General features: G+C 40.4%; 1 protein-coding gene and 1 non-coding gene across 6 annotated transcripts in view; both read right to left on the bottom strand.

Moving 5' to 3' along the window:
- LOC125079411 (very-long-chain 3-oxoacyl-CoA reductase) overlaps positions 1-25,213 on the bottom strand; it is a 339,719-nt gene that overhangs the window by 204,196 nt on the left and 110,310 nt on the right. Inside the window, exons 5-6 of one of the 5 annotated variants that reach the window (XM_047692990.1) lie at positions 18,446-18,510; positions 17,570-17,614 (exon numbers count right to left, since the gene is read on the bottom strand). The exons of the other annotated variants lie outside the window; for them this stretch is intronic. Coding sequence (XP_047548946.1) covers positions 17,570-17,614; positions 18,446-18,510 — 110 coding nt within the window. The remainder of the gene's footprint in view (positions 1-17,569; positions 17,615-18,445; positions 18,511-25,213) is intronic. 5 annotated transcript variants of the gene reach the window in all.
- On the bottom strand, positions 4,894-4,997 carry LOC125080258 (U6 spliceosomal RNA). The gene has a single exon (XR_007121282.1). It is a non-coding gene; the product is annotated as a U6 spliceosomal RNA (small nuclear RNA).

Below are 25,213 nucleotides of genomic sequence, written 5' to 3'. Positions count from 1 at the left end.
TAAGGACTTAACAGTGAGCTCTAGTCTCCCAAAATGTACTCCTGAAAAGGGATATACGTTATCAAAGGGAATATCTGCGAACCAAGATCACTTAAGATTCCTAATCTTAAGTGCTCAAACGATCTTTTCCTATCAAAAAGGCCTTTAGAAGAATGCCCCAAAGTGACAGGTTGGCAAATGTTAAATGTATCCTGACATTTCATTCCCCGTGTTGGTCTAGCTAGCTGTGAGTAAAAACACATCCTTCAAGAAAGTTAAGGTTATCTGTGATCTCTTGAAACCAACAACAAAGAAAAATGACACCTGCATTTTCAAAGGGCCTTGGAATTGTTGATTAAATACATATAATGCAGGGCACCGGGGTGGCTCAGTCGGTTAAGCATCTGCCTTCAGCTCAGGTCATGATCCCAGTGTCCTGGGATTAAACCCCACATTGGGCTTCCTACTCAGTGGGGAGTCTGCTTCTCTCTCTCTCCTTCTGCTCCCCCCGTTCCTGCTCTCTCTCACTATCTCAAACTAATAAATAAAATCTTAAAAAAATACATATAATATGATGAGAGGCTACTCCTAAATTCTGTTTTAAGGTATTATTAACTAAGAACGGTTAAGACACCCACTGGCTTAGTCAGGGCCATGTCTTAGTTAAGTACTGAGGTTAGAACACGAATTCTTGATTTGCAGGTATCATCAATTTTCTAAGAAGCAAATGCTGCTCTGTCACAGAAAAGTTGGACACATGCCAAACATAGGAATTTTAAGTGTTTTTTCTTGAATACTAGGTCTTAATGAAAACAGTGCTCTCATGAGAAAATAATTTTTTTTCCTAGAAATATTTTGAAGAAAGAAAATGTTTTCAGCTGTTTACAAGGTAAAATCTGCTATGCAGTGCTCCCAACCCAGATGTCAAGCCGGGAGCTGCTGCATATACTTTTCCAGGAAAAACAAGTTCAAACTGACACTGCAGCATGAAAGACAGACTGACACACTGCCAACTTCGAAACAAAGAAGTGTCTTCATAGCCTAGGGGAATCATGTTGACAGAAGTTTCTGGATTTGGCCGAATCTTCTGGCGCAGATTAAAAAAAAAAAAGATATCAAGAAAAAGAGTTTGGCCTAAAGCTTTCCATATCTCCCTCCTTCTTACATACAAGTCTATGTTTTTCACATTAAAGTCGTCTTCACAGAACAAGGGGCACGTGCTCTCTATGTTCTATAGCATGAGATATGATTGGAAGTTACACATGCAAGTTCTTGGTCATGGCCTGATAGGAGAGAAAAACACGTGTCCTCCTCCTGACACATTCCTCCACCTGATGGCTGGATAGATGTGGTGGAAGGAGCTAAAACAACCCACCTGAACTGCGAGCTGAGAGCTGTGTGATAATAGGGGCAGAGCAATGAGGTAAAGGGGCAGGATCCCTAATGACTGGGGAACTACTATGCCAAACCTTGATTTCCTACCCAGCTTTTTATATGAGAGAAAAATATTATTTTATTTAAGCCACTGCTAGGTCTCTGTTACAGCAGCCAAACCACTACTCTAACTAATAAAATTGACCATTTGTGTTGACGAAAAACAAGCGATGGTAACATTTTAAGACTTAAAGATTAAATAACTCCCAAAGCAAACTTAATCAGAGATTATGCTGATAACCCAAATGGCCTCAGTATTTTATAATTTTTTACAACATGCCCCTGTTTCTTCTCTTTTCTAGGTCTGCTGACCCAATTCAGGATATGCCCACGGGGCCTCAAACCCAACTGGATGGAGCCAAATCAGAGAAAAAGCTGATTTCAGGGCGGATCCTTTCAACACTGTAGTTACCTCCTCCCTTTTCAGATGAAGTAACTCTTCAAACTTGCCTACACATTTCCTAAGATGTGCCTTTCTATGGGAACACACTGCAATTGCTCAATATATAGCCACGGAATGTTCAGGTAAATGTGGGACACGGTCAGGCCCAAGTTCAAGTCCCAGCCATTCCACTTACTAGCAGCGTGATCTCGAGTTACTTCCTTCTCTGCAACGTACATATGGATTATATAAAGAAGGCATCTACAATACAGATTATTCTATTCTGAATCTCAAACGAGGTAATGTTTATAATGGACTCAGCATAGAGCTTGTCACACAGCAAGGCTCTGAAGAGGAATTAGTGTCCCTTATTGCCAGGAGGCACTATTGTTTCAGGATGCAGTGCCACTACGCATGTAGGCCTCCTTTAACCATGTCGTGTCTGACATAGTTTAGAACCAAAAATAATGACAAAGTTTGAGGTCATCAAGTTCAAGTGATAACAAGTTTCTGGATAGTTCCACCAATATTGAAAAATACCTCAGTTGGGATGTTCTTGGGGTAATGGAATTGTTCTAAAATTGGATTTGATGACGATTGCACAACTCTGAATTTATTTACCTTTTAATTATACACTTAAAGTGGACGGATTTTATGGTTTATAAATTATCCTTCAATGAAGTTTTTATTTTTTTTTATACTTTTTAAGATTTTATTTATTTACTGCAGAGAGAAAGAGAAAGAGAGAGCATGGGCAGGGGGAGAGGCAAAGGGAGACTCCATGCTGAGCAGAGAGCCTCGTGCGGAGCTCAGTCCCAGGATGCCAGGATCATGATCTGAGCCCAAGTCAGACACTTCACCCACTGAGCCACCCAGGCGCCCCTGAATGAAATTTAAAAAAAAAAAAAAAATCTTAATCAGGGGCGCCCTGGTGACTCAGTGGGTTAAAGCATCTGCCTTCGGCTCAGGTCATGATCCCAAGGTCCTGCGATCAAGCCCCACATTGGGCTCTTTGCTCAGCAGGGAGCCTGCTTCCTCCTCTCTCTCTGCCTGCCTCTCTGCCTACTTGTGATCTCTGTCAAATAAATAAATAAAATCTTAAAAAAAAAATCTTAATCATATGAATGAGTTAAGGAGCTGGAATCACAAAACACAGCAGATGTTACTTTATCAAACCCAGGAGAAAAAAGAGCTCTCAAAATGTTCTATGCATATCAACTATGGCCTGAGAAACACAAAACAATAAAAAGAGACATTCTTCAGTTTTGTCGAGGCCACGTTATGTACTCGAACCTGGGCTAGCTGATAGGTGCTCACTACCTAGCCAGAGAATACATGTACATATAAACAAATCATTACAAGACATACCGTGAGTGGTACAACAGAGGTGAGAACAGATGGCCCTAATGCTTTGGAGAAAAACTCGTTATGTCTGGGGAATCAGGTCTAGAGCTTCACAGATTATATTTCAGTTAAGTTCTGAAAGAATAAATAGGAATTCATCAGGCGGAAAAAATATTCCAGTAGAAGGAATAGAACACAAAAAGGCAAACAGCTGAAAGAAACTACAATGTATGCCATAGAAATGATGCACAGAGAAAACCTTTTGTTGAACGAGCTTATAAAGAAATTCACGAGGGCGCCTGGGTGGCTCAGTGGGTTAAGCCGCTGCCTTCGGCTCAGGTCATGATCTCAGGGTCCTGGGATCGAGTCCCGCATCGGGCTCTCTGCTCAGTGGGGAGCCTGCTTCCCTCTCTCTCTCTCTCTCTGCCTGCCTCTCTACTTGTGATCTCTCTCTGTCAAACAAATAAATAAAATCTTAAAAAAAAAAAAAAGAAAGAAATTCACGAGCATCCTGTTATATATATGTCACGCAATGTGCGTATCATACCACTTCACAGACAGCTTCCCATGCTAGCGCAAACAGACGTACTTCAGGCATATTAACCATTGTAGAGTATTTTATTGTAAGGATATATTACATGCATTCCTAGCAAAATCTGAAAACCTTTTTTATTCAGCGCATTTCCTCAGGGGACCATAATGGTTAGCTGATGTAGGAGGTCCCCAAGCACTCCATGGAGAGAAGTGAGCATTCAGTCCTCCAAGACCTGAGACCACCAGAAACAGGGTAAGCAGATTGATAATAAACATGTTCTCATCCAATGGCAGGGAGGTGTGCCTGCGTGTGCGTACACATGTGCATGCATCTGTGCGTGTACGTACACATGTGCATGAAATGAGACTTGTTAACTGAATAGTAGCTAACTCTTCAGTTCACTGAGGTAGCCGCCAACTGTTTGGCCTCCTACACAAAAAGAGAGAAAGGATGGGATTTGTAGACCGTGATCAACCTGGAAAACACCCAGCAAAGTCTATAAAATCTATTGCTAAATTCTTTTATTCTGACCAGGGATCTCAGAACTATTCGACTATTAACAAGTGGTTGCACAGAGTTGTAAAGTTTAATTCAGATTTTTTTTCCAAGACATAAATTTACTCTCTTAAATATAATCCAGTAAGAAATACCACACGAGGGGCGCCTGGGTGGCTCAGTGGGTTAAGGCCTCTGCCTTTGGCTCGGGTCATGGTCTCGGGGTCCTGGGATCGAGCCCCCCATCGGGCTCTCTGCTCGGCGGGGAGTCTGCTTCCCTCCCCCCCACCGCCTGCCTCTCTGTCTACTTGTGATCTCTCTCTCTGTCAAATAAATAAATAAAATCTTAAAAAGAAAAAAAAATCACATTAGCTGGGATATCGAAGAAATAGAAATGCATGCATGGGTGCTATTTTTTCCCTTACACTGTGTGCATGTCATACATTAAATGTTTCCTTTCTGAATGGCAAAAAATTATCCACAATCAGAGACAAAATAAAATCCCATAAGATAGAATCTTATTTATAAAACTACATCAATAACTAAACATTAAATATTTTTTGGATGGTCTTTGATGTATGGGGACATATTCAAAATATACCTTTCCCCTTCCTGTTTTAGTAAGAAATAACTGACATAAAACATTGTATTAGTTTAAGCTGTAGAGCATAATGATTTGATATATGTATATACTGCAAAAGGATTACCACAGTAAGTTAACATCAAAATTATAGAACGCTGAATGAATTTCTGGGTTGTCTTTGTATATGGGCCATGCTAATCTCCATATCATTCCAATTTTAGTGTATGTGCTGCCGAAACGAGCACCAAAATGTATCCTTTATACACGTGAATTAAAACTCAAGAAGTTTAGGGGCGCCTAGGTGGCACAGTCAGTTGAACGTCTAACTCTTGATTTTGGTTCAGGTCATGATCTCAGGCTCGTGGGATCAAGCCCCACACTGGGCTCCACACCCAGCACATCCCTCTCCCTCTGCTCTTCCTCCTTCTTGTACACATGTGCTTGCTCGCTCTCATTCTCTCAAATAAGTAAATAATGTTTTTTAAAAACCCAACCCTCAAGAAGTTTAAGTAACTTAACACAAAGAGGAAGGAAGAAGCAGTATCTTTGATGCCTAGCTATTAAAAGTCCAGAAATACTTGTTGAATGCCCAATGACCAAATAATCCATAAAGTCCTCTCACGAAAAATTAAATTCTTTTGCATTGTTCATTGGCTTCTCCTTTTAAATTCTGGCTCTAAACTATTTCTCCTTGTCACAGAAGGGAACATCCTTTTTGATCTGCCAAATAATAACAATACTGAAAAGCCTAAGAAAAGTTAACTTGAAATCTGCATGCTTTTATAAACCTGATTAATGCCTTCATCTGTTCTTAAATTCTCTTTTCTCCTAATCAGATCCTAATTCATCATAAATTTGACTTCAAGCCTTTTTCGTATATGTGTATATAAATAATTCTTAAAATTCTATGCATAAGCAAAAGAGAGGCTTCACTATGTTCACATTAAATTAAATTTTTTAAAAATTCTCTTTGACATCAAGTTTTACATAGGATATTTTAACTAAGTTATTAGAAGTCTCATTTTACTTTGTATGCACCGATTGGTATCTTGATATCTGGTTATTTATACTATATACCAAGCGTTTCTGTGAAATCTCACTATCTATCTGAACTCCATTTCACAGCTCACAAGCTGTTTCTGGAGTTAACTCAAAATGCTAATTTTAGGCCATCTGCAGGTAATAATTGCTGTACCAGGAAATTTTTTGTTCCTCTTAAGATACTGCTAATGTAAGGTTACCATAACTTGTAAGTTCAGTGGCTAAGAATATTAGAAAAATAGCAGTAAATATGGTTTTTAACTTGTTTTTTCCCGTGTTGAAGTTGTTTTCTTTTTTTTTTTAAAGATTTTATTTATTTATTTGACAGACAGAGATCACAAGTAGGCAGAGAGGGAGGCAGAGAGAGAGGGGGAGAAGCAGGCTCCCCACTGAGCAGAGAGCCCGATGTGGGGCTCAATCCCAGGACCCTGGGATCATGACCTGAGCTGAAGGCAGAGACTTTAACCCACTGACCCACCCAGGTGCCCCTGAAATTGTTTTCAAAAGTGTACAGTAGGGTGCCTGGGTGGCTCAGTGGGTTAAGCCGCTGCCTTCGGCTCGGGTCATGATCTCAGGGTCCTGGGATCGAGTCCCCCATCGGGCTCTCTGCTCAGCGGGAAGCCTGTTTCCCTCTCTCTGCCTGCCTCTCTGCCTACTTGTGATCTCTCTGTCAAATGAATAAATAAAATCTTTAAGAAAAAAAAAAGTGTAAAGCAAACACTTTAAATTTAGTTCTTTCCTAAAAAGTGATAGAAGTTGTTGCAGTAGTCCCTCTCCAATGAGAGCTTCAAATCTCTCCAAAAAACCCCATATATTTCCTAGTTTTATATATATATATATATATATATATATATATATATATATAACCGTTTCATCAATCCTTACCACAAAAATAAGTCCCAGAAGCCTAAAATAAAAGGGAGAAAGGTCAATACACATTATATTGCACCACTTTGTATGCAAGCTGGCCATACTATATACAAATACACAAAAATAAATCAAAGTCTTTAGCAATGACAGCTTAATTTAGAAGTCTTTCTGGGGATACCACATAGTCAATTTCAAGAGCAGAATATTTACTGGTATTTATTACCACAGCTGTATATATTTGGGCTGGGAAAATGAATAAGAGGCTGATTTAGCTCATAAAAAAATCAGATCAGTATTATCAGATCATTTAGCTGAGATACCTGACTTAATACATTGGCTGCCCTAAAAAAAAAAAGATCTCTGGAAATGTTATATTAAAATGTAACCATCTTAGTATTCTTAAATATTTCTCACATTTTGGGGGCAATTATTTGCACTGTTTTCATAATTAGAAAAGCCCCTACAAATAGTGTTATTTCTGAAAGAAATTAACATGAATAATTTTTTTCTTTCACTTCTCTGATATCAGTAATCAAGAGCTCATAGAAGGAATTTTATTTTATTCCTGAAACCCAATTTAGGATTCTCTGCATTTTAGTTTATTATGAAAACCTGTACAAGCAAATTATATAAATTATGCAAATTGTTTTACATGCAAGGGATTTAATTTTATAAGCAAATTATTTTTGTTTCATGCAACCTCTGGTGTTTGGTCAGTTTCTGTAAAGACTAGGACAAAGAAAACAGTCTGTATTATGCTCAAGAAGACAACCAAAAACCCAAAAGGAAAGATTAAAATTCAAGGTAACTTGGTACAATAAGGAAGCAAATATTGTCCCCTATATCACCATTGTATATAAATAGGATTTAAAGTGCAACAACTTAACCCTAGAATCTGGGCAAAGCCCCAAGAATCCAGGCTATTCATCTAAATAATTAGGTCATCACACATCACCACTTTGTCCACATCTGCCCTGCCTTCTTGCCCAGAGAAATCTGCTTGGAGTAAACAGGATCTGAATTCAAGCAACTGAAAATTGAACTCATACAAATTAGAAGAAAGGAGATATAAATGCCTTAAACAAGTTTACCATCGGAATCATTAACAATGATTTAAAAAATCATAGTCTGATAGTGAAAAGAATCACATAAGTTATGTAACAATGATGTTACACCATGCCTGTTTGGAAGAAATTAGAGGGTGACTCATTGGAAGTCATGCTGGAATGGCACAGCACATATTTCCTTTAGAAACTGTGTAATTTGAGTTCTGTGGTCCCGAGAATACAACTTCATTAGAAATTCTTAGAATGTCACCTGTATGACTAAAGCAATATTTACTGCACAGGGGGGTAAAAAGCTTAATCAGGTAAAAAATTTTGAGGGCTTTGAGATCTCCAAGTATTATTTCATTGTCCTCTTTAATAATGTTTTAAGTATGAGGAAGTTAAGAGCCCTCCTTACCATTGCCTCCCCCACCCCATTTTACTTAATCTGAAATTCAATCCCACACCATAAAAAAACACAAAGTTTTTCCTTTCATAATAAATTGTTTTGATGTATGTTAAAATAATTGAACTAAAGAAAAATAAAAGAACTTTCCAGAACAGAGAGGGCTGCATGCCAATGGATAATAATGAATCTAAAGCCATAATCTTTACCTCTAAACAAAAAATTAAAGAACACATATACCACCATTCACCGCCTTTCCAACTTTAGCATATTATGACATGCTAGGAATTTCCATTACTTAAACTTTCCCCAAATAAGCTGACTTCTCAAAAGAGATTTTAGGAGGAGAAAAGAATTTCTAAAGTTCTCAAAGAGATTTTTACATTTTCACCCATATATAAGGGTGGAGATTTTAGGAGGGGAAATAATTTCTAAAGTTTTCAAAGAGATTTTTACATTTTCACCCATATATAAGGCATTATAAACTAGCTTTGCTTTGAGCTGGGAAGAACTTTAGAACCAATCTCCAACCACTCACTCGTTTTTCATAGATGAAAGCTATGCAAAGAGTGGTTGTCAGGCCGTCTGGCAAACCCATTATTTTGTAGTTATGCCTGAGGAAGCCCTGTTACTATGACACCCTAAGGGCTAAATGTACCCAATTATTTGGAAATTTTTAGGAGCATAATGATTGTGGCTTTCAAAAAGGATTAAAAGACTCTAGAGACTAACTTGGAATGTCTTCATCTAAAAAGTCCCAGGTGGGGGTGAGGGCTGACGGTCATACTCTCATTTCCCACAATTTATTAACTTCCCAGTGTCCTTAACTTAAATTCTTGGGGCAGTGTGGAGGAATACATTCTTAGCATAATCCCTAAATTAAATACGGTTAGAGGGATGAACAGAGACTCTTCTCATGGATTTCCAAATTATTGGAGGGCTCCCTCTACTGGTACCATGTCACATGCCAAAGGCAAATGCAGGCAAGAAAAAGGCAACCAATGCTTCTCCTGGGCTTTTCATCCATCCAAACCTTTATTACCTACGCCATGGGCCAGGCATAGCATTCACACTTCTGGCTGAGCCACATACGATGAACACACAGCGGTGGGAGTAGGAAAAAAATAGCTTTTCAAAAGCACGCAAAACACTCCAAGTGCTTTGATTTCAGATAATAATAGGATGGGAGAGACTGATTGGGTTAAAACCATTCTAACCTTTCAACTCCATCAAGCAGTTATGCAGTTTGAGTACACTGAAGGGCTGGCGTTCAATGCACAGGGGACTGCAAACCCACACGCCTGACAGGCCCGGGCAGGTGACATAAAGGAGCACAGCGTGCCAGACAGCAGGGGTGAGCGGGGACTGCGGTGAGCTGGAGAGGGCGGGCCTCATTACTCCGCGGCCTCACCTGCTCGCTCCTCTGCCTTGCCCCTTCCTGGCATGCAGCAGTTCAGGTCTGCGTTCCCTCATTTTCAGATCTTCCCCAGGAGAAGCTAGATGTTGAGTGTGGGACGTCCCGCTTCTGGAAACATTCCCTGAACCAACTGAGAAATGTTGGTAGGGCGCATGCAACAGAGACTATGGGTTTGCAAACTCTGGCCTAGAATCAGAAGGGGAACTCACCTTTGGCCCATCCCACTTCTGGCCGATCCAAAGATTACAAAGTTCTCACAATTTCCTTGAGTGTAAATACCAACAATGGACCTAAGCTCAGCCTTTTAGGGCCACATACAATAAGTGGGTTCCTTATTCCCAAAGAAAGAGGATTTTCAGTTTTTTTTTTAATTAATTCATTTACTTATTCAAAAGCATTTGTTGGGGGTACCTAGGTGGCTCAGCTGGTTAAGCGTGTGCCTTCAGCTCAGGTCGTGATCCTGGGGTCCTGGGATACAGCCCCGCATTGGGCTCCCTGCTTTGAGGGGAGCCTTCTCCTCGCCACCCCTGCCTTTCCCTCTCTCTCTCTCTCTCTATTTCTCACAAATAAATTTTAAAAATATAAAAACAAAACGAATCAAAAACAAAATCATGTGTCGTATGCCTGCCATAGGTGAGGCCCAGGGCTAGGGAGTGGCAGAGAACAAAAAGAACGCGGTACCAGCACTCAAGGGGCTTACAGTCTGGAGAAAGGCACTAAACCGAACATGACATGCTGAGTGAAGAAAAGCCGTGCTGCGTGTGACGAAACTCCAGGGCTGAGAGACCTGGGTGACTCTGGAAGGCTCCCCACCGGCCCCCAAGGACAGAAGACTGTCAGTTGAGAACTGAAAGAGGAGTGGCATGAGTGAAGTGGGAGACAAGGGAGCTTCCACAGAGAGGGAACTGCCTGAGGGGGCACGAGGTTCAAGAGAGTGAAGGTGCCGTGACCTGGATGCAGATAAGTAGAGGGGCACAGAGCTAAGGGGAGAACTGGAGGGGTGGGCAGCAGCCCCGTCAGGTAGCTCCTTCCCTAGAGGTCATATGAAGGAGTCAGGACTTGAGGGCAACAAGTCCTTGAAGGATCTCCCAGGAAAGTGATATGACTTCATGTAAAAGAACACTTTGGTTGGGGGACGGAGACTGCACTGGAGGGAGACAAGTTGGTGTAAAATGGCTGGTCAGGCTGTTCCAGCAGTTCCCACTGAAAAGTTTAGAGTCTTCAAATTTGGAAGGAATCATGGGGGATGAAAAGAAGTGAGCTGACTTCCAAAATACTAAGGAGGTAGAACTAACTGGCCTTGATTAAGGGTGTGTGTGTCTATGTGTCTGGGTGTGATGTCATGCTTCCTCTCTCCATGCTAAATATGTCTAGTTTTTTCGGCCACTCCTAAGAAGACATGGTTTCAAGCCCCCACTTCGGTTGCACATCTGACGAAGGAAAAACTAAATGCTGATCCCCTGTTTAAGACTCTTCCCCAGTCCCAAATAAAACAAACAAAACTCAGTGTACTTCAGTGTAAGTGGAGGTGAATAAATTTTAACTTGGGTCACAGCCCCACCTGCTTCCTTCCTTGCTCTGAGAGAGGTAATAAAGAAGGCTGGAATGTTCTCCCCATTTATCAGAATGGCAGCCTGCAGGTTTTCTGAGGAATTCAGGCACAGGCAGGGCCACTACCAACCATCCACCTTCTCCCCTGAAGTCAGTGGCAGCTTCAGGATCCAGGACCATCAGAGGGAACAGGTTTCCCAGCCCTAGGTAAGAACTACAGGTGGTTTGGGTGGTATTGCTTGGGTAGTATTTATCTGAAAAGGAGTGAAGAGCCTATAGTATCTTGAGGTCCTAAAACGGTCATTAAAGGATCTAAGAACCATTAGGCATTAGGCCTGGAGAAGGAAGGCGACTCTGAATCTGACAGATGTTTAAACAAGATGTTTAAACAAACAAATCTGAAACAAACAATGCAAGCAAGATCAGTTTTAGAACTTGTCTTTGACGTGGTGTGGAGCTCGGTGTCCTGCCTGTTGGCAACCAGACTTGTATTTGGCTGCCTTGGAGTTGGGGGACGTCTCCCGTTGCCCACGATTTCTGCCATAGTCATCAACAGTCGTACAACAATCTCCTTTGCCAACTCTCAGTATTCTGAGACAGCAAGCCCTCCAGGCATAAAACCGCAGCTATTTTAGAAGAGTCTGGGTCAATATTTGGAGGCTTAATTATCTCTAAACGCCACCATATCTGGTCTGAAGGTCACTGTTCTTTTTTTTTTTTTTTTTTAAGATTTTATTTATTTATTTGACAGACAGAGATCAAGTAGGCAGAGAGCCAGGCAGAGAGAGAGAGAGGAAGGGAAGCAGGCTCCCTGCTGAGCAGAGAGCCCGATGCGGGGCTCAATCCCAGGACCCTGAGACCACGACCTGAGCTGAAGGCAGAGGCCCAACCCACTGAGCCACACAGGCACCCCTGAAGGTCACTGTTCTTTTTTCTTTTTTTTTAAAGATTTTATTTATTTATTTGTCAGAGAGAGAGAGGGAGAGAGAGCGAGCACAGGCAGACAGAATGGCAGGCAGAGGCAGAGGGAGAAGCAGGCTCCCCGCCGAGCAAGGAGCCCGATGCAGGACTCGATCCCAGGACGCTGGGATCATGACCTGAGCCGAAGGCAGCTGCTTAACCAACTGAGCCACCCAGGCGTCCCTAAAGGTCACTGTTCTTGAGGAGAAAAAGACTTACGTTAGATTTCAGTCATGGAGCATCTGAAATCATAAGGAAATAAAGCCCCGGCTAGTAGGACCTCTCTTCTAGTGGAAGGCTGATTCACCTGCCAAATGGGTCAACTACAGAGAACTACCACACCACCCCTCTCTCCAGCTTGGCACTTAACTGCTCAGCAGAGCACAAGAACCAGACGAAATTCACCCCTGAAGGATCTGAGAGCAAAACTGTAAGGCAAGCAACAAGGCTTTTAAATACCCCTGGGCTTACTCTGACCGGCAGCTTTATGTCTGCTAAGGGAAAGTCTCATTAAGCGGGGCTCAGACAATGGCCTGGGAGAGCCGAGCTGCACTCTATGATGACATATCAAGGTTAATTGATATGTCAAAACTATTTGGGTTAATATCTTCCCCAATATTCTTCTGGATCACTCACCACCACTTCCTCTGGTGATGACTCGTCATTTCTCTGGTCAGGATATTTCACTATGATGATTCCTCTGTAGGAATGTAGAACTTCTGTGACTTTTTATAATCCTCTGACCTCCTAACACAGGAGCACATGGACCAAGCCATAATCCTGGATCTGAGGGATCCAGGTCATTCAGTGCTCATCAACTTGTTGGACTGCCAAGAAGATGCTGGGGCCTTCCCCATCAACCATCTCCAGATTGGGGGAAGAAGCCCAAGGTCACAAAGGGGCACTGATCTCTCTGATCTTTCTAGGCATGCTTCTCGGCCAGCCGGCCCTACTGTATGGTTTGGTGAAGAGATAAAACTTGGGCCAGCACTGATGATGAGAAGAGGCTTTTTTCTTTCTTGTCTAAACCCGTTTTCAATACTTGTGTTATGACATTAGGCAGCAGACACCCAAGCCCTAGCTCTCTTGATGTCCAGTCACCATAAAATCTTCTAAGATTCTAGAGCCAGACCAATTTTCATCTTCTTTTAAGTTACCCCAGGGCTCTCAACAGAAGTTACATCTCTATAGAAAATGGAGGTCTGGCTGCGGCAACGTAACACAGTCAACTGAAGCACAATTCATCAAAATACACCAGAGGGGACATCACAACAGCACCGAAGGACACTAAACCTGGGAGCCTTGCGCAGAAAACCTCATCAAGGTGAATGCCTTTTTTTCAGTACAATGAAAATAAACAGAGAGACCATAAAACACAAACGCCATGTCACTCTGCCATTAGACCCGCCTTTCTAAAATGTACATCAGATCACACCTTATCTCTGCTCTAAGGCTTCCTATGGCTCTCTTCATCCTCCTGAGCCCAGCACCCCAGCTCTTACACACTTGTGTCCTCACTCACCTTTCTAGCCACTGGTTGGTCAGCCACTGTGCAACTCTCGCCTCCGGGGGCTCGAGTCAAACATTCTCACCCCGAACATGCCCTAGTCAACTGTGCAGCCAAGATGCCAACCACACGCATCCTGTCTACAGCCCAACAAAGACCATGTTGCTGTCCTGCAGATGGTCTTAGCTCCACAACGAATCAAGCAAGAGTTTTGAACTGTTTTTCCACTAAAAGTACACATCACACAGGTAAAGGAATATTCGTGTTTACACTAAAGATAAAGGATGATTATTCAGCTTGACGTAGAAGTGTTTAAATAATAAACTCCCTTAGTGCTTTGTAAATGGGACTTGACTTGCAAAAAATCAGGCTTCCATACAAAAATGTGAAGCCCATATATCGAGCTCCTCTGGCGGTGACACTTGCCACCCATACGGTTCACAGTTGATATGATAGGACATGTTTAATAAGTCAGCGTGCGTCCCCCCAACTCATTTCCTGGGAACCAATACATACGCCAACATGAAAAGAGAAAGTGGAAGAGGAAGAATGAAGTAGTGGGAGAAGCATTTTGTGATCTGCCGATATCTTAGGACCGGTGCCTCATTCTTATCTCACTATTGTTGTCAAGAACCTGAAGGGTACTATACAGTGCTGTTGGATCTGTACTGCTTTATCTGCAATGCTCCCCCTCTACACTACTCATCTTCAAAGCAGGGACATGAGGTGATCACCAACAGCACACCTGCTCTGTGCTCAGATGCTTCCTGGAGGATGCTGTGTGCAGCTGTGGAGCACAGCAAGCTGACTGGTTCTCATAGGTCAAGATCAAGGCCCTGGCCTTTTATCATTAGTATTCTGTAGACTGTCAGCCAAAAACACATGTTCTGGGAGACAGAGGAGGTCAGCATTTTATATTATGAAGGAATACAAACATGTAAGTATTGACAAGCAGGACATTACAGGAGAAAATAAATCCTAACATATCGAGAGTAAAACTTTACACAGCTTATCTCACAGAAGAGTTAAATTTATCAGAGGAGATAAATGTATCAGAAGACTAAATCTGTAGCTAATATCAACAGTTCCATAAAATCAAATTTAAACACTTAAACATAGTTTTCATCATTAACTCATTAAAACATATTATGAAATACATGTACATAGTTTTAACACTCATTATTTTTAGGCATTTGGCCAGATGTACCCAGAAAAGATTATCAAAATAGTACACATCAGTCATTTCAAAACCATAAAACATACAAATTATAGACCAGAATGTTAATTTTGATCAAAAAACTTAGCTCGCTAAAAAATAAGCTCACATTTTTACTAAAAATCTTTAATAGTAACATTCTTTAGGGTCCTTACCACAATCTGGGTCCTCTTCTAAGTGATTTGCACATACTACCTTGCTCAATTCCCAAAACACCTCTGTGAGGTAAAGAGATTAACACCCTCAATTTACAGATGAAAAACTGAAGCACAGAGGGCAAGTAATTTGTTCAAGGTCATACAACTAGTAAATTGTAGAGTTATTTAATTAACTTGAAACCTCACACAGATTATTGAAGAATGTTAACATTTATACAGGTGTGCCAAGGGAAATACCTTTTAAACTATTTGTATATATTCATACCAACCCCGTTTTAAAAGCTTCCATTTTGTGTGTGGGTCTTGTTCCAAATAATCAAGGATCCGTTTGTTAGTAGTTTATCTCACTTAAACTAAATCTCATGTAAGTAAAAACCCCAGTTAAAAACAACAGTGGAAAAGATACTGTGATTATTTCTTTTAAAAAATTATGGTCATGTTACAAAATAATTCAGATAAGGTGCCTCTCAGTAGCAAGCTATCAAATGCCACATGGTATGCAGACAGTCACAATGAAGCTTTCGCTCTGGTGGCCGGTTTATGTGAAACAACATGTACAAAACCACATAAAAACTGAATGAACTAAGCACAGCCATACCTGAAAAGTTAGACAAGGCATAAGATTTTCGGGCTCCCACACTTGAAATTAAGCATGTACTAGATATGATTTCTCAGGACATGAAGACACAAGGAGAATTTTTCTTTAAACATTCACAAAAGAGGAAAAGATCAAGATCGTGCCATCAGGTGAAAAACAGTTAATTAAGTTCTTATTTCTACTTATCTGGTTAATTCTAATAGTTTTGAGGTCAATATTTTTTCATTTCCTTAAACAAAGCATTTAAGAGTTACTGAAAATGGACGTGGCTTTTCTGTCAGTACAAGGGCTCTTTATCTGGGGTTTCACTTCCCAAGGTTTCAAGTTACCCACAGTCAACAGAGGATCCTCCTTCCGACCTGTATCATCAGAAGGTCAGCAGCAGCGGCACAGCACCTGCGTCCATCCCCTTGTTTCGTCTCATCACATAGGCATTTTATCATCTCACATCACCGCAAGAACACGAACAAGTACATACAATCAGATGTTTTGAGAGAGAGAGCCCACATTCCCATAAACTTTATTACGATATACTGTTATAATTGTTCTATTTTATTATTGTTAATCTCTTACTGAGCCTAATTTATAAATTAAACTTCATCACGGGTATAAGAAAACACATAGTATGTATAGGGTTTGGTAGTATCTGTGGTTTCACGCATCTATGGGAAGTCTCAGAGCGCATCCCCTGTGGATAAGGGGAGACTCCTGTAGGTTCAAATTTGATGTATTTGACGTTGTCTATGGAAATTCTGCCTCGGGCAATATTTGCTGCTGGGCTAGGATGTATAATCAAAGTATGGCGACTCACTCTGAGTGACTGCTAACATATAAGGAAAAGTGGTGCTCAGGTGCTCAGATTTGCTGCCTAATCTTCCTTTTAGCACGTCATTAGCTGTGGTGTCTTTTGTTGGCACATACAAGCAATGTTTCTACCAACTAGAAACTAGAATTGATGAGGGAGCAGAAGGCAAGCTGAGGACAAAGTAGAAGCTGACATCCTGCAACCTTTCCCCCACCCCCCACTCCTGGGTAGGACACATGGGACACTCTTCCAGGAGTCTCCCAACTATCTTGTTTTTTTTTTAATTTTTAAATTTTTAATTAATTTATTTTTTAAAATTTATTTGATAGTGATTACAAGTAGGCAGAGAGGCAGGCAGAGAGAGGGGGAAACAGGCTCCCTGCTGAGCAGAGAGCCTGATGCGGGACTCAATCCCAGGATGCTGGGATCATGACCTGGGCTGAAGGCAGAGGCTTTAACCCACTGAGCCACCCAGGTGCCCTCTCGCAACTATCTTGAGGTTAATGCCTTGTTAGAGGGAAACGCTTGACAATGCAAGGCCTCTGGTGTCCGGTATCTTATAGGTCCTCTTTAGCATATAAAAGTTCTTCTGAAACCTCCCTTTTTCCTTACCTCCTCCATACAATATATATATATAAAATCAGACACCCCTCACAACCTCAGGGCAGCTGCTCTTTCTGCCCACGGGTCCTGTCTCCGTGTTTAAATAAACCACTATTTTGCACCAAAGACATCACAAGAATTCTTTCTTGGTCATAGGCTCCGTAGTCAACCCCAATGAACTTCACTTACATTCTAAAACTTGATCAGAATGATGTTTACGTGTGGCTAATAAAAACCACTCATTACTGTATAGCCCAATACTACCCCACAATGCTTTCACCACAACATTTAATTCATCCACTTACATGGTCACAGGGGGATGCGAAATGGAAATAATTTATCAGTGAAGGACCATGTGTAGAGGAAAACTTTGTAAACATCAATCTTCGGCCTAGGTCGTTTGTGTAGTCCCAGGACCTACCACACTGTTTGCATAGGCTCAGTTGTTAAAAAGCAAAATTACACACTTGTTCAGTCTTCGGTTCTCTCTACTTCCCGAAGACAGAAGGAAATAACCGCCTTCATCTAGAATACAAACTCATATGGAAGCAGAAGCTGGCTGAAGTGCACGAACTGATCATGTGTTTTTAAATAGAACAAACCAAAAAAGGAAGACATATTTATAAAGAAGCTACTTACCTTACAAACAGAAAGAACATTAATATTTATCAGTTTATTGATGGTCTGAAAAAAGAAAATATTGATAATTATATATATATATCACCATGTAAAATAACCATATTTTATATGTATATGCAAGTGATCTAGAGAACCACTGAACGTTTCCCCAGATAGAGCAGAGAACTGGAAAATGACAGGAGCTGGCATAGAAAGGCAAATTTTATTTACTCTTGGTGTTATAGTACTTTTCTACCAAAAGCAGCAACTCATGTTAATAAGCAAAATTCAAGGTAGATGTAGTAAGGAAAATCTGGAAGCAAAAGATACTAAATCTAAAATAAATATGCTAATTTCCTTCTGCTAATATCAAAAGGAAAAATTATTGAATCTGAGATCCTCAACGGTTTTTTAAAATTCACATATTCTTTCAATGACTTGCTTTTCTAATTTTTATAAAGAACTATGCATGCCTCAAGAATACAGCTTTCATTTTGGTAGGTTTACTTGAATCAACCATATTGTTATATGTTAACAGATTTATGATATCTAAATTGGTGTTTAGAATCCTGATACTTAAAGCAAAGCTATATTGATATCATAAATATGTAAATAATAATACAATGAGTTATTATCGAACCTGGCACTATACTAATGAGGTTACAAACATTTTCTCATTCAGTCCTTCTAACATCCCTGTGAAGTTGCCTCCTTCATAGATATGGGAATGGACCCTAGGCATGGTTGGGATCATACCCAGGGTAAACTCCGGAAACAAGCAGAAGAGCCAGAATGTGAACCTCAGGCAGCGGGACTCCAGTGCTCACAGTGTGAACCATTATACCACACTGCCTTGCCAATACTTTTTGTTACCGTACTATACAGAAACAGACTTACGTTGTCCAAGTCAGGAACATCCAAAAAGTATTCCGGATACTCATATGACATTCCCACATTGTTCACTGAAATTAGACAAGATCGTTAGCTGGCTGACATATACTTTATTTTACAGATTTATTAAAATAATGAGATTAATAATATCAAGACTAAAATGACACATACAGAGGCATGAAACACTGTGTATGACTGGCATGAACTTTCCCACACCTTTCCATCTGAAATCTATCAGTGTATGCCTAGTTCAAATGTCTTCTCCTTCATTAAGCCTTCCTGTGCCTTCCATCCTTCCCCTGACAAAGGGACTTTTTATTCACTTCAATTTCCATAACCCCTTGGAGTGTGTGTACATTCTGCTCTGTGAGTATTGTTTATCTGTAAGTACTGTTTGTATGTATTCTTGTAAGTTACCTGTAAGTATTGTTTATCTCCTCGCTAGACACACATTTTCATAATGTAGTAGAAAGAGCGAAGAGTACTACAGCATAGGGGACCAGACATCCAAGTTCTACTAGAAATAGAAAGCCTGTGACTTGGGATAAGTCACATCTGAGACGCATCTCAGTTCCTTCATCTCTAACACAAGAGCTTGTTTAATCATTCAAGAAATATTTGTCATACACCTGTGTACAAGACATGTACTAGGAACTAGAAACACCAGGAAAAAAAAAGGCGGTTTGTTGGCATCATGGAATATACTAGGTCGTAGGAAGAGAAAGGCACTGAAGAAAAAGAATTAAACAATTATTTCATTGCAAAATACAGAGTGCCACGGGAGTCTGACCTTACCGAGGAAGTGAGGGAAGGCTTCGTCATGGAGGCCAAGAGAGTGGGCAAGGCTAAATGTCTCCAATGAAGCATCCATCCCCACCAGATCATAAACCCTGAAACACTATGTTTTAGTCTTTCTGTATCTTCCCTCCTCAGCCACCTCCCCTAAGGCTGGAACTACAAGACAATCGAGAAGCCAAGAAAAAATTTATATACTTTATTTATCTAAATTTATTTAGAGATATGATTAATACTCAGATACTCTATGGTTTTCCCTAGTTCCAGAAAGACTCAAAATAAGGATCTGTTTGCAGGAATCAAGAAAATACATAAAATATCCTGGAATTTCTAATAATGAAATGGATAACCTTATCTACATTGACTCACCATAACAATCCTATTGTGTAGTTCCTATTATAACCTCCCTTCTACATAGTAGGAAACCAAAGTTCACAGCAGTTAAATAACTTGCCAAAGGTCATGGAATAAAGAAGACTAGGACTTCGAAATTTGACTTCAGAGGCTAGGTTCTTTCCACTACATGAAAGCCACCATATGTCTTCACCCAGTACTTAGTTCAGGGAAAAAAAAAAAAGTAATAATTGGATAATAAACAGAAATCTGGTAGCGATGTTTAATAAAACTAAAGCTTTAGAAAAGAAAGATTTCGGTAACAAAAAGAAAGTGAAATTATGATCAGTCTGCAAAATTTAGAAGGAGCTGTGCCAAATAAACCTGACAACAGTAACACTAACTTTTTCAAGAGACTAACAAAATTGGTAGTTCAAAATAACTCAGCAAGAGTTCTCTACTTAGCAGTAAGCCAGTCACTTGAGGCTGGGAGTCTCAGGATTTTACTTGCACAACCTGGTCACGATGGACTGAACAACATCACTGAGGCTTATTTGAAGATCTGAAAACAAAGGACAATAGCAAAGCAAACTGTACTTAATTATGATTCATGCCCCTTTGAACAGGGATTATATCTAAACATAATTGATAACTGCAGGTCCAAATCTATTTTTATTTTATTCAGCAGGTTCTCTACCCAACAGAAGGTCAAGGAATGGATTCCATAAGAGACCTTTTAACAATTAAGGCTAAATTAGTTAAAGGTGAGGCATTATGTTCTCTTGACTTTGCTTTACCCATTGACAGAATTATAAAGGATGAATAACTCACAGAGTGACTAAGAGAAACAACTAAAGTATCTGTTAAAATGTTACAAATAAACAAAATATTTGTTACAAAGTCAGTTTAAAATAACAGATTCCTCCAGGAGATGCTTTGCCAAATTGTAATATTCTTTAGGACTGAAGAAAAATTCCATCATCTGTAGCCAACCCCATCTGCCTTCCCTCTCCTGGATCTAGAAAATTTTATCTTCAGATTTCTTTCTAGCCAATGGAAACATTAACACTCTGTTTTGAAATGAAGAAGAAAACTAGAGGGTGTAATCATAAATCTTTTAAAATCCAGACTTGGATTTTTTTTTTTTTTTAATCTGGGAACTTTATAACCAGCACACTTGACTTTGTCATCTTAACATGCACTGCAAGTACAAAGTTGGGCCAAGAGAGCCCACTAAAAACAAAGCAAGCAGGGAAATGTCACTCTGATTAAGGCTGCACTAACAACAGGTCTGTTTCTAATTGAGCAAAGGAGAGCTATCAAAACTACCTACTTGCACAATGAAAATGCAAACATCTATTTAACAAAGTTCTAGGGGCCCCTGGGTGGCTCAGTGGGTTAAGCCTCTGCCTTCTGCTCGGGTTGTGATCTCAGGGTCCTGGGAATACCCCGCATCAGACTCTCTGCTCGGCGGGGAGCCTGCTTCCCCCCTTCTCTTCTCTCTGCCTGCCTCTCTGCCTGCATGTGATCTCTGTCTGTCAAAAAGAAAAAAAAAAAAATCTTTACCATAGTTCTTTGAAGGAAAACACGTTCAACACGGAGAACTTTAGCCCAAAGAAATAAACAGAATCATGTATAAGGGCTATGTTATTATATCCACAACTACACACAGAAAGAAGAAAAAAACCCAAAACATTAAGGCTGGAATATATCTTTGAGAGCCTTAAGCCCAGTTTTATGAGGGAGAAGTGCATGCCAAGGTCACACAGGCAATTTGTTCTATGCTAGGGCGAAGCCTTCTTAAATCCCTTCCTGTTATGCTAGTTGCACCTTTTGCTTGTGAAATATACACTACCTAGAATCTCTCCACCCTGGGCCATCACTTCAGAGTGCAGAGAAAAACAACTGTTGCTCTCAAGTAGCTATTTCCATAAATTGCTTGCTAGTGCAAATCTTTTGAAAAAGCCAATCCCATTGCAATTTTATTTTGTGACATAAGGTGGCAGCAATAACCAAATGGCAGACGGAAAGCTTTCAGGGAACTGGAAAAGGAAGAAAACACGCTTTGGGTGGGAGTGAAGGATGGAAATATTTCCATTAAAATGTAATCTCATTAAGAATGGGTGCGTGCAATGCCATCTTTATATATTACAGGATTCATTAGAGAATTCACCAAACCAAATAATGTCACAAGTCGTTCCAACAGTATTTAGATGGTTGAAGATCCCTTCTAAATGGCACCCATTTAAATTGGCATTAAATATCTATTTAGTAGTGAGGAGTTTTTTTTTTTTTTTAATTCTTCAAGTAAGACACCAGAGACAGATTTAAAATTTTTTATTTGGTGACCCTCAAAAACCTTTCACTCATGTGAAAGACACCGAGTCTTTCCGAAAACAAAGGATGTCCATGTAATCTCGGAACCAACCAAGACTCCAACAATGACCACAGGATCATGAGCAGATATAAAATGTTTCCCATCAGTTTCTCACTGGAGTTCTAAGATAAGAACAGTCCAACAGAAGAGATGAAGCAAACAGAGCAGAGGTCACGACAGACCAAGAACAAGGACAAGGTAAGTGGAAAAAGAAGGAGGCGGCGGGCAAAGCAACAATCCTAACAGAGGCGACCCTCACTGGGAAGAACCGACAAGTGCACTGAGCTCAGCAGTGCCCTCCACAGCCTCCCCCTCCACTCCCATGCAGAACTTTTGAAAACACCAACAATGAAAAAGTATTGTATTCTAAAGACTCAAAATCCAGAGTAATTCTGAAATGTTATATAAATATTCTGTATCATACTATTGCTAAAAATCATTTCCACATCTACTTAAAAAGAACATTCATGGGGCGCCTGGGTGGCTCAGTGGGTTAAAGACTCTGCCTTCAGCTCAGGTCATGATCCCAGGGTCCTGGGATCGAGCCCCACATAGGGCTCTCTGCTCAGCAGGGAGCCTGCTTCCCTTCCTCTCTCTCTTCCTGCCTCTCTGCCTACTTGTGATCTCTGTCAAATAAATAAATAAAATATTAAAAAAAAAAAAGAACATTCACAAGATTTGTTTCTTCTAAATTCACTTGCTGCTGTTTCTGACCTTATTGGACTTAGAACCCTTTACCAAAACCAGCTGCTTCTGAGACAATGATGTCATTAGAAAATCAGATATTTGGTGTCTGGGTTGGGCATAAGGGAAGGGCAAACAATAAATTACTAAAAAATAAAAATCCACTTGAGCACAAAACTAACTGATGCAGGCAACAACCACACACAGAACACCTCTAGCATGCTTTTTCCGGATTAATCAGAGGCTTAAGAAATTAAGGTGGTATAAAAGTACATCACTTGGGGCGCCTGGGTGGCTCAGTGAGTTAAAGCCTCTGCCTTCGGCTCAGGTCATGATCCCAGGGTCCTGGGATCAAACCCCGCATTGGGCTCTCTGTTCAGCGGGGAGCCTGCTTCCCCCTCTCTCTCTGCCTGCCTCTCTGCCTACTTGTGATCTCTGTCTGTCAAATAAATAAATAAAATCTTTAAAAGTACATCACTTAATGGTTGGGCTTCCCAATACATGACAAATAATGTAAAGTATTCTGAATTTCCGGCTCATCATATCGAAATACAAATGTTAAGATAATTTCAGTCACATTTATAGTGATATACACTAACCCAGTTCTAGCACTCAAACTAAAGACTAGAGAAATGGAAAACCTATTACAGTTCATTAATAAAATGGTTTAGGGGGAAAAATGCACTATTTCGTTATATTTCAAAACAGACTGAATTTTTTACATGTGGACTTCAGGAATAGTGTAGATGCTAAAAGTAGGGGGGAACCTCTCCTGTCATAAATTTTTTTTTTAAAGATTTTATTTATTTATTTGACAGAGAGAGAGGGAGAGATCACAAGTAGGCAGAAAGGCAGGCAGAGAGAGAGAGGAGGAAGCAGGCTCCCTACTGAGCAGAGAGCCCGATGCGGGGCTTGATCCCAGGACCCTGAGATCATGACCTGAGCAAAGGCAGATGCTTAACCCACTGAGCCACCGAGGCATCCCTGTCATAAGCTTTTGAACTAACAAATTCTGGAGTTTGGATCTTGATCTGGATCAAGTTTGGATCAAGTCTGTTGATCTTGGAGTCCAACAGACCCGGGTTTCAGCCCTGACTCTCCTACATCCAGCTCCTGCAAGGGGCAAGTGATTTACCTCAATGAGCCTCAGTTTTCTCAATGTCCTTATATATAAAAAGGGCTAATAATTTAAGCAAATGAGATGCTATGTATCAAATCTTTAACCCATGCCCGGAACATATCAGTATGTTAGTAAATGGAGAAAGGAGAGTTGTTATTTTTGTGTGGTCATTTCTTCAACAGGTGGTTATTGACCCACTCTATAGCCGACACTGTCCTAGATGCTGGGATGCAACAGGACTGGCAAGGTCTCTGCTTTCATCAGATGTGAGCAGCAGCACAGTGCGAGACAGAAAGCCCGCTCCGGGCCACAGTTTAGCCAAAGCAACTGCTCGTACTGATTAAGGGTAGACCAGTTGTTCCTCTCTCCTTTCTTTCAAGTGGATCTAGCCCGACAGTCTAGAGAGAGTTTGCAAAGTGTTCCTTCTTTGCCTTACTTAACATATTGCTGTAGCTAGCACATGTTCATACTCTGACAGATGATATTTGGAACACCATGTAAAACATTTTGCAAACTTTACAGTTTTCATACACTTGTGAGTAGCAATTTCTAAATAAAAGAGAGTTTACAAGGCTTTAAATTTGCAGTGCCTTTAATCAGAAATTGAAAAGTAAAGACTGAGTCGAAAGCAACACAACAGAACATTTCGTTTCCACTGCTTAATTATAAATTGCTATGTGATTCTCATTACAAAACTAGGTAAGATCTGCCATCCATAAACTTGGAAGAGAGGAGGAAAGAAGAATGACAGTTTGGTAGTTAAATCTTAGTGAACAGGAGGAACATTCGTCAATTTCTTGAATTACGGTTCTATTTACATTTCTGAGATCACCGCTAATTACCCGGTTTTAAGTCAAAGGTTCTGTTTTAATTAATACCATTAGTGCTTTTCTAGTGAAAGGAGATACATTTGAACTCTATGCCTTAATCTCACTCTAGAAATCCAATTTCATCCAACACGTCTAACGGAACTAGAAGGCACTATGCTTAGCCTTACAATGTTCCTGATGAGTCTCCTAGTCTAAAAAAAAAAAAAAAAATTAAAAAAATAAAATCCATGTATCAATTCCACTTGCCATGACTGGTGACACCAGGCTTCAATCTCATTCAACATGAAGGAGTGTGCAATCACCAGAGATCCAAAGGTCTACTTGAATCTCCACTTGGATTTCTCCACCTCTCTCTCAAGTTTAACATATCCCAAAATGAAATCATCATATTCTTTAGGGAATTTGCTCCTGATCCATGGTTTCTTGTCTTTGGCAAACAGCATACAGTTGTTCAAGTCAGAACCTGCAAGTTGCTAATTACTACTTGCAAATCCTGGACAATGTTTTTAACCTCCCTAAGTCTGTTTTTTGTTTATAAAATGGGCACAAAAACAGAGACGCCTACCTTACGGTATTGTTGAGGATTGCATAAGATTCATTAGCATGGAGGCTGACATATAAAAGTACTTGAGGAT

The sequence above is a fragment of the Lutra lutra genome, chromosome 10 (assembly GCF_902655055.1).
Source record: "Lutra lutra chromosome 10, mLutLut1.2, whole genome shotgun sequence".
Lineage (NCBI taxonomy): Eukaryota > Metazoa > Chordata > Mammalia > Carnivora > Mustelidae > Lutra > Lutra lutra.
Note: the sequence above shows the minus strand (reverse complement) of the source record. Positions and strands in the feature narration are given on the sequence as shown.